At 45.3% G+C, this 13,526-nt stretch overlaps 1 protein-coding gene across 3 annotated transcripts in view; it reads right to left on the reverse strand.

Annotated features, from left to right (window-relative positions):
* The window catches only part of NUP93 (nucleoporin 93), a 73,758-nt gene that overhangs the window by 10,442 nt on the left and 49,790 nt on the right, over positions 1 to 13,526 (reverse strand). For all 3 annotated transcript variants that reach the window (XM_083511460.1, XM_083511461.1, XM_083511462.1), the window contains 11 exons: positions 10,691 to 10,765; positions 9,657 to 9,746; positions 8,538 to 8,677; positions 7,284 to 7,416; positions 6,231 to 6,388; positions 5,621 to 5,786; positions 3,206 to 3,299; positions 2,433 to 2,624; positions 1,213 to 1,339; positions 1,031 to 1,103; positions 790 to 834 (listed from right to left, as the gene is read on the reverse strand). In XM_083511460.1, coding sequence (XP_083367586.1) covers positions 790 to 834; positions 1,031 to 1,103; positions 1,213 to 1,339; positions 2,433 to 2,624; positions 3,206 to 3,299; positions 5,621 to 5,786; positions 6,231 to 6,388; positions 7,284 to 7,416; positions 8,538 to 8,677; positions 9,657 to 9,746; positions 10,691 to 10,765 — 1,293 coding nt within the window. The remainder of the gene's footprint in view (positions 1 to 789; positions 835 to 1,030; positions 1,104 to 1,212; positions 1,340 to 2,432; positions 2,625 to 3,205; positions 3,300 to 5,620; positions 5,787 to 6,230; positions 6,389 to 7,283; positions 7,417 to 8,537; positions 8,678 to 9,656; positions 9,747 to 10,690; positions 10,766 to 13,526) is intronic.

Raw genomic sequence — 13,526 nt, forward strand, 5'->3', positions numbered from 1 at the left:
TCTTGTGGCAGTGAGTTTCTTAGTATCAGAAAGCAAATGCCATTGCCTCTCCTCCCTTTCTGATTCTAAAATCACTCTTTGGTCTCTGTCTGCTGGGGCTACAGGGCAAGGTGGAATTATGGGCATTGCAGGGACAAAATACGTTGGCACTATTTGATTTAAGTTACCGTCAGGCCCTTTGAGTAAGTCTCTAGGGTTAGGAGAACCATAGCTGGAAATCATAATATACACATACATACATCTACCTATCTCACATTTTTCCCTGGTGGGATATCAGAAAAATGAGGAGGAAGGGGCTTTCTCTTGATCTGCCCCTTCATACTAGTTTTCTTTGCCCTTCACTAATAGGAGGTGGAGGGATTTGATGAGGAATCTGAAAAGGCTGAAGGAACACACCTGTCCTTTTTCTGGGTTTAGTTCCCTAACCTGTGCTAATTGTTTCTTTCTATCATCCTGTAATGCTGAGCTGTCTGAATAATCTCCTGCGTGTTTATTTGAGGCACAAGAAGCTGCTTATTTGGGTGGCTAAAGACCAGCACAGACTGTAGACCTTGGAAAGTTTGGGAATTATGACACCCACTGTAACTGCTGTTGAGGTTAACCGGGACAGATTTGAAACTAGTTTAGAACCTGGGTTAAGAAGAACCCTGGTTTACCATAACCGTGTTTAAGTTTGAGAAATTAATTTCAATACTCAAAAACCAACAGGGAACCTGCAAAAACAATAATTACAGCCAGCAATCAAATAGTAGTGGGGGTGGGGTGGTGAAACATTATATATGAACTTACTTTTCTACTGCCATCATTCTCCAGCTTTCCAAGAATCATATCAAACTACCCATGAAAAGGAAAAACAAAATAAAGTTAGGAGGGTGTGCTAACACTCTGAGGGATGACTGCAATATTGTGATTTAAGGATTTAACACCCCTGGTGATGGGGTTTCACTGCTGCACTGGAAGCTCCTTTTGAAGAAGGGTGATTTCCACCCTAAACTAAGGAAGGAAAAGGTGCAACTGGAACCTGGCATACCTCTCTGCTCTCAATCACTAGTTCGCTCACACAGCGCAAGAACATGTTGTCCCCTTGGCTGTCCTTCTCATTCCTGCAAAAGAAGAACAGAAAGGAAGAAAAGCACTGCAGTTTGACTGCTTTTAACACAGCAGCTGTTAAAATAACACCCCAGCCTTCAAGCTGCTGCTACAGGAGCCCACCTGAGAAAGTAGAAGTACTGCAGGGCTTCTCGAGGGTCAGTGGACTCAAACTTGCGGGTGTAGAGCATCAGCAGGCGGACAAAATTCAAGCGTCTGATGGCCGGAGGGTCACCTGCCTCATGGCTTACTGAAAAGTTAAGGGACAGGAAAATGAATCTCTCTTTTCCCCCAAGCAAGGCAGCATTCATATGAAAGATGTTCATTATGTCTGCAGGGATTAACCACAGGCAAGCACTTTGAATAAAGGAACTTTATCAAAGGGCTGGACCACCAAGGGCAAGAATTGTAGAGCTGGAAAATGTTCTGAAGAGGACAACCAAAAATCACTGCAGGGTTGGAACAATAAGGTAAAGGATAAAAGTGAAGGACCCCTGGACGGTTGAGGTCCATCTCGCTTCAGGTCCAAGGAGCCAATGTTTGTTCACAGATAGCTTTCCGGGTCATGTGGCCAGCATGACTAAATGGCTTCCGGTGCAACGGGACACTGTGAGAAGTGCCATACAGTACGGAAACACCGTTTACCTTTACCTTGGAACAATACTCCTATGAGGAAAGGTTGCTGTATTTGGTGGGTTTGGGCATAGAAAAATGGTGAGGAGGGGCTGGGTAGGGGACATGATAGTGGAGTATAACATCATAAAGGGTGTAGAGAAAGTGGACAGATGATCCAATAAAGCTGAATATTGGAAGACTCGTAACAGGTAAAAGGAAGCATTTCTTCACCCAGAGCATTTGGAACTTGCTGCCATAAGATGTAGTGATGGCCAGCAACCTGGACAGTTTTAACAAGGGATTAGATAAATGCATGTAGAATAAAGCTACCAATGGCTAGTAGTCATGACTGCTGTGTTCTAATGCCAGTGCCAAAGGCAGTAAATGCCTCTGAATAATGGCTGCTGGGGATAACGTGTGGAAACTGCTGTTGTGCACATATCCTGATTGTAGGTTTCCCTGAAGCATTTATCTGGTTAGTCACTGAGAGAACTGAGCTATGTCTCTTCTCTAACCAGGTTAGGTCCAAAAGATCTTCATTTCATTGATCTGGGCACAATTTCTCATTTGCAATCAAGCAATTAATCCATTTTTTTTAAGCTAACCCTTTTTTTTTTTTTACAAATTTCTGCCCTATTTCAGTCTTCTGCTCTGATGGTTTCTTTTATATTCTGTGCAGGATACAAATGAGATGGACAAAGGACAGGATAAACACAATCCATACTCACAAAGCTGTGCACTCTGCCCAGAAGATTTCAGGAGCAGCTTTAGTTCAAAAAGGACCAAGGCAACATGAACGGCATGGCAGCGCAGGCGCTCTGTGCGGAAGAGGAAAGCAATGGCAGCTTCAAACTGGGCCGTCAGAAACAACACTTGGAAGTAGAGAAATGGCTGCTGGTTCACTGCAAAATGCGACTCGCCTGAAGAAAGACACAAGAATGAAGGGTTAGGTATTTTCACAGCTAGCGTGGATGGTGCCTGACACAGCACACTGAAGCTGAAGGAAACTAGTCACAAAATCAAACATTGTTCGCATTGCAACAAATTGACCTATGATTATTTAGAGAAAAGTTAAAATAAAAAGTAAAGTAGCAGAGGAAGCAATATTATCTATTGCTTAACCCCCCCACCTGAAAATGTTCAAGGTGGTTGACCATTTATATAACTATAAACATTTATTAAAACTATACTACTGTCAGATTCACATGCCAGTAATTCAAGTCATGAATTACCAATTTCTCAGGCACCCTTAACTATTTAAGTTGGCTTGTTCACCTTTTAAATGGTTATAACTCAATGTTTCTCAAACTTGGGTCTCCAGCTGCTGTTGGACTACATCTCCCATCATCCCTAGCCAGCAGGACCAGTGGTCAGGGATGATGGGAGTTCTAACTCAAGGTCTCGACTTGTTACACTGCCTTTATTTTACAAAAACTACTAGGCGTGCATACATATACAGAACTCCAAATATCACTCACTCACAGTCTCTGGGTTAACTTACCATAATCTTCAAGCAATTGCTTCTGGAACTGAGACAATGTCAGCCTGTCTTGGGGAGAGTTGGAGCCATCATCATCAAAGCACACCTGGTTCAGCTACACACAAGAGGGAGAAAGTGATGCTAAGGCTTTCCTTGCATGCAACAAAAAGCTTCTCTTCAAAAGTCAAACCAGTGAAAAGCAAACAAAGTTTGCCACCAATCAAAATAAAATCAGATAAACCATCTATGCGAACAAAATGTGCTCTTATAAACGGGCAAGTGATCCTGAATCTGAGAGGCACAGCCACATATTCTACCTCATCCATGGGTTCGCAAGATAGCTTTGGGCAAATGACTTCTCTCTCAGCCACAGTTTTCCACATCCTAACATGACGACTAGACAGGCCAGCCTTTTTTAGGCTTCTGCTGAGACAACAGTGTGTTAAGCAGCGATGGGGAACCTGTGGCCATTCAAATGTTGCTGGACTACAATTCCCATAACCCCTGATTATTGGCCATGCTGGCTAAGGCTGATGGGAGTTGGAGTCCATCATCATCTTGGAGTGGGGAGGGGGGCACAGATTCCCCATCCCTGTTATATAGGGAAACGCTCCCAATAATCATCTGTCCATAATCCTGATATGACTCTGCCTTTGACTGATGAGACCCTAATTTGAAAGGTCCTGTGCTACAGAGCTCTTCCTCCCTGAGTGTCACGTCCAGCTGGAACAAGACACTTGGTCTGATGTTGAAAGATTCTATTTTGAAAATGACAATGGTACCACTATTTTGCCCAAGAAGATTGTGTTAATACCTTACAGATCATATCTGGAAATACTTCAGCCCGGGACTGGATCTTCACCAGTTCTTTTATTTATAGATCTGCTTGTATCCTGATTCTTCCAGCGTAAATCAGACCCTCTGAACACTTGGCCCTCCAGATGCTTTGAGACTACAACTCCCATCATCCCTGACCACTGGTCCTGTTAGCTAGGGATGATGGGAGTTGTAGTCCCAAAACATCTGGAGGGCCACGTTTGCCTATGCCTGACCTAATACAACAATCTAAATGGAAAGTAAAATTTAACACAATTTATCAACAAATAAACTTCAGCAGAAGGAAAGAAAAACCCTCAAAGTGAACAAAAAATATCAAAATTCGGAAAGAAGCACATCAGAAGTCAGAAAAAGCACAGCTAAACAAGGCGATTTTGACCTGCTGCCCAAATGCACAGAGTGAAGAAGACTCCCCTAGAGACCTGGCAACACAGCAGGCCACAGTTCCCATAATCCTTTGCAACTCACTGGTGGGAGCTGGGATACATAAGAGGGTATTCTCCAGAGGAAGGCAGTGTTCAAATGAGGGGGGAATTGGAAGTACCGTATTTTTCGCACCATAGGACGCACTTTTTCCCTCCTAAAATGCAAGGGAAAATGTGTGTGCGTCCTATGGAGCGAATGCAGGGGTGAGGCAGGCGGGAAAAGCCCCCAAGAGCCGCACACAAGCTCTGTGCGCTCTTGCGGGCTTTTCCACAGGAGGGAGAAGGGACTGACTGGCCACATCAGTCCCTTCTCCCACCTCCCAGAAAAGCCAGGAGAAGCCGCGATCTCTTTAAAGGGGTTGCGCGGCTTCTGCGGGCTTTTGCGAGAGGTGAGGGAATTCCCCCACCTCCCAGGAAAGCCAGGAGAAGCCGTGCAGCCCTTTTAAAGTGTGCGCGGCTTCTGCCGGTTTTGCGGGAGGTGGGGGAATTCCCCCACTTCCCAGGAAAACCAGGAGAAGCCGCAATCTCTTTAAAGGGGTTGCGTGGCTTCTGCGGGCTTTTGGGAGAGGTGAGGGAATCCCCCCACCTCCCAGTAAAGCCAGGAAAGCCCTGCGCAGCGTCTCCCGGGAGGGAGAGGCTGCACGGGGCTAAAGGGGAAGCCAAAACAGCGAGCGGGATCCATCCCGCTGGCTGCCTTGGCTTCCTCCATAGCTGCGCGCAACCCCTCCGGCAAGGAGAGGCTGCACGGGGCTATGGATTCTTTAGCCCCACGCAGCCTCTCCCGGGAGGGAGAGGCTGCACGGGGCTAAAGGGGAAGCCAAAACAGCGAGCGGGATCCATCCCGCTGGCTGCCTTGGCTTCCTCCATAGCTGCGCGCAACCCCTCCGGCAAGGAGAGGCTGCACGGGGCTAAAGAGGAAGCCAAAACAGTGAGCGGGATCCATCCTGCTCGCTGCCTTGGCTTGTGCCATAGCCGCGCGCAACCCCTCTGGCAGGGAGAGGTTGTGCGCAGCCTGTACGCTGCTCTTTGGGGCTGGGGGGGGGGAATATTTTTTTTCTTGATTTCCCCCCCTAAAAACTGGGTGCGCCCTATGGTCTGGTGCGCCCTATGGTGCGAAAAATACGGTATAGTGAGCAGCGCTATCTCTAAAACTTTGAAGGGAAGCCACCGTTACCTTTAGCCAAAGATAATCTTCTGTTTTATCAGCAACTTCACTGTGATTATCGGCAATGTCGCAGCGTCCTATGATACAGTAAACCGCTCTTTTGTAAGGGTCGGTGTTGTTTCTCAGGGCTCGTCTGTAGTGGAGGCGAACTTTGTTCTCGGTGGCAGGAGACAATCTACAATAAAATAAAGACAAGTTATTAAATGGAGCTGTGGCCCAGCTTACAGCCCACAATAAGACAGGCCCCTCCTACCAGTGCGCCAGTTGATCGACCCACACTGGCCCTGCGTGTGTTGCTCACAACATCCAACACTGTGTGCATGCAGCAAGCAATGTAGGTGTAAGGAGCCCAGCAGAGCAACAACAGCAACAGCTTTGCTTCCACGAACTTAAAGCACTGAACTTGCCACGTGCAACTAAAAATGGGCAATGTTAACATCAGCCTTTTCAGCCGAGAAGACATGTGTCAATTCATAAGGGTTTACTAGTTCAAGCAAAAACCTTAGGAGGATAGATTGATAAGCTCCCAGCTCCCTTGCAATTCTATGATGCACTTCAAAGTAGACTCCTTGACCCATCCCACACATTTTCTTGGCCTCTTTTTGAGACATCCCAGTACCTTCTATCTTTGCTGTGCATGTATTCCTGGAACCAACTTTTAAATTCTCCCAACTGGTGCTGAGCTCGATTCACCACTTGCAAGGCTGCCATTAAGTCGCCACATCGCATGCAGTAGTAAATTATTGCCCAAACAGGGTGACCTTCTACTTCTCCATCCTAAAGAAAACAGACAAATGGTAAAAACAGAGAGGAAACCTTTCTTGATGTTGTGATTATGGTCCAGTTCCCACAGGTGAGAAACCTATGTTTGGGGTGTCCTGCTTCAGGCTGCAGGTAATGACTGAATGCTCTTCCACACAAAACAATCCCCTGCTGTGCATGGAGAACTGGGTAGCCTTGCTTCATTCCTAACATGCTAGATTTCTACATGCAAGATTTTTCTTTGTACATTCATGGAAGCATCTTTAATTTAACTGAGCCGACCAGGAATGGCAGCAAGGGAGGGAATTTTAACAGATTTCAGGCCCATCTGTACACAAAGTGTAGATGACATGGTGCCCTCCAGATGTTCTGGGGCAACCCAGTCAGATGGGTGGGGAACAAATAATAAAATAAAATAAAATAAAATAAAATAAAAATTTCAGCTAGCAATGTCAATAGTGAGGGATGAGAGAATTTGGAATCCAAAATACCTGGAGGAAACCATGATAGCTACCTTTGCACATATACACATACCCGACACACAATCTGTTCTGGAGGGCTGGGGGATGATGTGGAACAATCTGGAAGGTGGCTAAGGGAGCTGCAGAAGGAAGCAGTGAAAACTGCCTCTTCCACTCACTGAAACTTCTGCTAGATTCAGATATCCTTGCTGTTCACAGGAGAACACCACTGAATACAACCCATCATATTTTCTTTTTTTAAAGATTAGACTACCCACCGCCCTTCCCCATAAGCAACTGCAAAGAGATACCTTTCTCATGCTCTGTTCTTGGCATACATGACAACCCCCCACCCAACCCCCAAATTTATGCATGGGTTAAGAGATCCAGAATGATCTGAATGGGTGAATACAGTCATGGCAGAACACCTTGGCTGTGCAGATACCTACCTGGAGTCCTGGGACAGACACTGGGAGTTTGATGTTCAGGAAACTGCGGACTAGCTGGTAGGTTCCAGGTACCCCTCCCAGTTGGGCTTGGTGCAAGTTTCCAAAGACTGTCACTAACGTGTAGTTCTTGTAACTGCAAGGAACCATCCATTTCTGAGTCATAATGCGTCTCACACAGTTGCATGTTTACTTAACATAGTTTTAAAGTATTTAAATATATGCTTACATTTTCCACCTTAATGAGCTACGCCAGGTGATGGATTCCACTCAGCTTTATGGCGAGTATACAAACCACAGGAATAGCATTTGAGAGGGGATTGTGCTGCACAACTTGGAAGTCCCCAACCTGTTCCTTTAAGACTGTTCTCTCTCCCTAGCCCTCCATTTTCTGCAAATGAAACAGTCATGTCCCAGAGTTCGAATAATGTTGCTCTTTTCACCAGGGTGGCTTATTTCCAGTTTATGGCCATCTTGAGTGTTTCCCATCTCTGTCCTGGGACTGCATTGGGATCGCCTGGTTAATCCTGATGGTTAAACTCCTAAAAGCAGGCTGGTGTTACACAGTCCTGTGACCCTAATCACACTAGCCCATCAATGAGATTATTCCATATTTGAGGTTTCCAGAAGCCTTTTTATAAGCAGCTAAAATAGGCTAGCTGCAATTGGATTGGACTGTTTCTTTTGTTTCAATGTTCTGTTCTGAAAAGTATGTCACCCTGGTCTTGGGGAATAGAGAGGTACATGAGGTGCTATCCCCTGCTCCCTGCTGTGGCTATTTCTTTGGGGTCTCCAGAGATCACTCCTCTCTGGAGTCAGAGAGTGCCAAAGGGGTGTGGTGACAGCTTCGTGAGTGCATTGAGCACGGCTATAGTTTACCCAGCCTGGCTGCCGGGGGAAGGACATGAGTGAAAGGTTCATCCCTTCCACCCATTAAAGAGATACCAGTTCCAGTCAGCCTCCTTGCATGCTGGAAGATTCCACCACCCACCCACCCAGGATCAGATATTGCAACCATGTTCCAAGTCTGCTTTCTTTGGTACTGAGGTGGCAACGCTTAAAGAGGACACTTGGGTATGAAAGCACAACATGTGAAGGACAGATCAGAAAAAACAGTTACATGTATACATCTTCCTTGCATTGCATTTTCAGTTAATATATGAATAGGTGGTAGATTTTTCGGAAGCACTATTGCATCTATAGGCATCTGTAAGAACAAATGAAAGCTCCTGAGTTCTAACTAGTTTGCTGCGCTACCTTTGCTCAAGGTACTGGAGGGCCTGCTTGACAAACTCCATCTGCACTTCCATGCTTATCCGGACCTTCAGCGCATCACTTGCAGGAACCAGCAAAACATCAGTCATTTGCTTCACCATAGCCCACAAGTCAGAAATGTTCTGCAAAACAAACAAACAAACAAACAAACAAACAAACAAACAAACAGGTCAAATGACTAGAAGAAGCTACCACTAAAAGAAGATGCATCCTTATCTTCATGAGAATGGCATTTAAAATGGACAGGCTACGTGGTAACAGTTCACAGGAACACTTGAGTGTTGCTGACAGTACTAACTATCCTCACTTTTCTAAGATAGTAGTCTTCAATGTTTTCACTCGTCTGAGAACATATTGCTTTATTGTTGCCGTGTCTGTACATATGATGCTAGTGGAACGTATGATGCCACCTTAGATCAGGTCACAACCTGGTAGTGGGCCCTAACCTATGAGTTGAAGACCAATGCCCCAAGGCTACAACTGTATTATAAAGGCTTTAAAGCAGCTGAAATTATGTTGTACTCTTATGGCCCATAGCCCAGGGAATTCTCTCTCTCTCTTTTGCTGGAAAAGGTTTCCCAAAGTCTGGGAAAATCTAATGTGGGATGGACATGCAGCTTCCAGAAAGCCAAGTATTATATGTAGTGTCCATCGTCTCATAAGTTCCAGTGTGATTAGTAGACCATATGACACTAGAGTCTGTTCAGTGTCCCCCCAAACAAGGGATGGAGTTCAATGATGTACTAACATGATCATTCCATCAGCGCAAGCATTTCTGCTTGCCTGGATGGATGATCTCCCCCACCCCTTGTGTTGTTCTTGAGGTTCTCCTGAACCTCCAGAGAAGATTTTTGGAAGAGGCATGGTGGTGAGCACTGTGGTGCTGTGGCAGTCCTTTGCTGGCTTCTGCTAGTATACCAGGTTACTTGAATTTGGACCAAGATGCCTACTGCCACCAACCACTGCTGTATGCAAAAATGCCTGTATGCAGCAATCTATGGGCATATGGAAGAAGCAGCCATTGTTTCCTCCGTCAGCAGGCTGCTCAGTTCAGTTGAGCACAAGCAGAGCATCTCCTTATGCTCACTTCACAGGCAGTACCTTATCATCCAACTCTGCTACAGAAGCACAAAGGTCGGCCAAGTTGGGTTGCAGGTATCCATTCACAATCTTCTCGTTATAAACATATATCTGAAAACAAACAGAGTAATCAGCTTCCTAGCGCAAGTACCCCTTCCCCCAGTGCTTTCTCCCTCCAACCCGTTCCCTCCCTGCTAACCACAGAAGAATCTGAAACAAGCCTCCAGATCACATGGTCTTGGGGGAGTGCTCCTGCCAGCAAGTGCCCCCGTTTCATTGCCTCGCAGCAATGGTGCATCAGGGGATACAGAGGAATACAAAATGTTCTGCCACATTTATTCTGAAGCCCCAGGCAGGCCTCAGGGTCGGGAGCAAGGCAGGATTTCTCACTGTTCCACATGGCATATCTCTAAGGACAACATAGGAGGATCATATGCTGGCAGGTATGTCTGGGATTTTTAAGTACAAGCTCACATGGTGACACAATGGCCATATCTGCATAAGTCCAGGTTGCTGACTTAGTGTGATTCATGTGGAACAAGCCTTGTGCTGCTACATGATACTCGATTGCTCCCACTACACTCCTCATGTGTGGAAGAATGCAAGGGCTGTAGCTCAGTGGCAGAGCGCTTGCCTTGCATGCAGAAGTTCCCAGGTTCAATCCCTGGCACCTTCAGGGACAGCTGAAGAAAATCTGAAGCCCTGGAGAGCCACTGCCAGTCAGTGGAGACAACACTGAACTTCATGGACAAGTGTCTGATTCTGTTACCTATAATTCTGTTTTCTATGTCCTGTACTTTCTGTTAAACCAATGTGTTGCAGCAGTCAGTATGTCTTTTGGTTCTCTTGGTCTGATCCACTCAAATCCAATCTGCTTCACACCACTGCTTTTATATCTGGTGTCAAATTCCATTTTTAAAATGTCTGTGTTTGTTTCATGCCGATGTCAGTCAAGAGGATCAGCCTCTGAGGAGCTGGCCTCTAAGCCTGACCGTGGGCCTAACTGGGAGTTTCAGGTAACATAGCTGAGATACTGAGGTTTCTAATTTACTCACTTGTCGAGCGTAGGCCATCTCAATGTTGTCCAAAGAACTACGAACTGGTGGTGGTAGCTCACTGATGTAACTGGGCTGTTGGAAGAAAATGAAAATGCCGGTCAGAGTATATGACACAAATTCATTTAGCAATTGGGTGGCACTTTTGTGCCAATACCAAAACTTCGAGAATCCCACCAGAGCATGAAGCTGCTAGGCAAGAGGCTTTTGCTGTAGCAAATTCCCCACAGCTGTGAAGCCATCTCACTCTTCCTGTTCTTTATCTCCCTACAACCCTTTAGAAGCAACCTGGGGACACATTTACAGGACCCAATTCTGGTCGCCCTGCCACAGTGAGGTATTTTATTGCAGTGCCATAAGCACCAACTGGCTAAGTGGCCTGTAGGCATGAAAAGAACCCTTGGAAAGACGTATGTCCTTCAATATCAAAATCTTGACATATGCCACTACCAACCCCCTCCCCCAATGTTCTTCCCCCACCCTTGTCTCTTAACAAGAGAGCTTTCAAATTCATAACTGCCAGTCTTTATTGCTTTGAAATAATGGTACATACACGAAGAGAGATAGTATGACAATGAATAATGTCAAGGTTAGAGTCAGATTTAGGTTTTGTAATACTTAGAGGTGTTGGAAAATAAATCAATTAAGGGATAGCTGCCTCCTACTCAGCAAAGTTTCTTTGAACTCCACAAAGGCAGCTTCCTGCTATGTTGCTAAGAGAAATCCCTATCAGCATGACTTCCCTGGTTCAGTTTGCCTGTTTGGCAGTGCTGGGATCACCAAACTCAGTCAGGAGAACATTTTTGTTTTGATGAGAAGACCCTGGTTTCTCTGGCATTCATTTCAGCATTCAAGACTATGCAACTTCAACCCTTGCATGACCCAAAGAAGAAAAAAAAACTTGGTGTGTGAAAAAACCTGTTTTTATTTTGTGTAATCAATAAGTATGAAAGCAGGCAACATCTGCAACTAGCCATTTGGTGTGATCAAAGCATTTAAAATAATTGTCTTCTGTTTGCATGAGTCTCAAAGAAATGTGCAACATGCTTGGAAAGCACAGTCAGGCTTTATTGTCAAGTGTCATGGGCAGGCCCACTTTTTGGATTTCAATGCAGGAAAATAAAACATGCACTTCTAATTCCCAATGGACTTCTCCACCTTTACAAACAACTCAACAGCACAGAGAGCTACTACAGTGGTACCTTGGGTTTCAGACACTTCAGGTAACAGATTCTTCAGGTTACAGACTCCACTAACTCAGAAATAGTACCTCGGGTTAAGAAGTTTACTTCAGGATGAGAAGAGAAATTGTGTGGCGGCACGGCGGGAGGCCCCATAAGCTAAAGTGGCACCTCAGGTTAAGAACAGTTTCAGGTTAAGAACGGACCTCCGGAATGAATTAAGTTCTTAACCCGAGCTACCACTGTTCTCAATTGTGCCTCTAGCCCTTCTGCATTTAGCTTCATTTGTTGCAAACTGCAGGCACCCAAAATCTGCATTATTCATACACGCATTCCAAAGCAAAAACCTTGGCAGCCATTTTGGCAAAGCTCCAAAAGACTTGGCCATCCGCTGCAACATTGGGGGGGGGGGACTGCAATGATGCCAGTACACTTGCCATCTTGGCTCTATCTCGAATCCAGAAAACCTGAAGAGATACAGGAGTTTAAAGAGACCTGGGGATATCGGAACTCTGACAGAGCAGCCATGGACTTTAGATGGCATAGAAGCAGGTTGTGTGACAGCTGCACTTTAAAATAAAAAGATGGGGGTGGGGAGATTCAGAAAAAACAGCAAGATGGCCAAAGGGTGTGGGGATGAGGGAGAGCAGAAGATCCCATTTGAACTGGAACCTTGGCCTGAGCACTCCTGGAATACACAGCTAAGCCAAACATGATCCATACTGTGTTTCCTTTGACCAGACACCATATGCCCTTCAGGGAACTGTGGAAACCACTAAAAGAGAATGTGTGTTCAGCTTTCTTTGAACCGTAAAACATCACTGACTAATTGGTCTTCTTTCCAGAAGCAACATGTCTGTATTTTTCACAAGCCCAAAGCTTGAAATATAGCTCCCCAGCTGACCTGCTTCCTGCTGTGTGGGTCTGTGCCTTTCAGCTGATTCTGCATATCCAGAGGTATCAATTAACTCTCTATTATATTCTAAGGATGGGGGTCTGCCTCTCGCTCGCTCACAATTTTTCTGAAATAGGATTTAAGTGCAGCATGAATTGGGAAAGTTAAGCAACTGGCTTTTAACGCAGCAGATGCTTGGCAAACCTCCCAGGCCTTTGACTTCAAGGCTGGGGGCAAAACATCGCATCAAGGGTTTAAAATGCTCTCGCAGCGACACACCAGTATTATATAGGCTCTGCAGGAGAGAGAAGAGCATTACAGAGCAATAAATCACATCCTGTCTTTTAACTGATTTGTGAAGTGTATTAGATGGATTATTTTTTTCTTCCTTTGAGATTTCAACATTTGTGATAAGGGCAGTCTACCACTTAACTCTAAGCTAGTCATCCTTTGTACCCACTGTTACCTGTTCAAAAGATGTTCCCAATAAAGGTAAACTCAATTTCACATAAACCCCCAGAAGCCGTTGAATGCTTCCTGAACAACCTGCTAAGTCTGCAAGGCTCTGCTACTGAAGAACAGTGAGTGATCACCCAGTTTCCAACATATTTTGTCTGCATCCCCCAAACTGAAAAATTTGGTAGCCCACTGAGCTTAATAAGTTGTCAGTAAAACATCTTCCAGTAAAACATCTTCTGTGATTAGCATAGGCTTAAGAAAAAGAGATCCCAGCATCATTTCCAGATCACAATATGAAGCA

This window comes from Podarcis liolepis (genome assembly GCF_965112155.1).
Source record: "Podarcis liolepis genome assembly, chromosome: 7".
In the NCBI taxonomy this organism is placed as follows: Eukaryota; Metazoa; Chordata; class Lepidosauria; order Squamata; family Lacertidae; genus Podarcis; species Podarcis liolepis.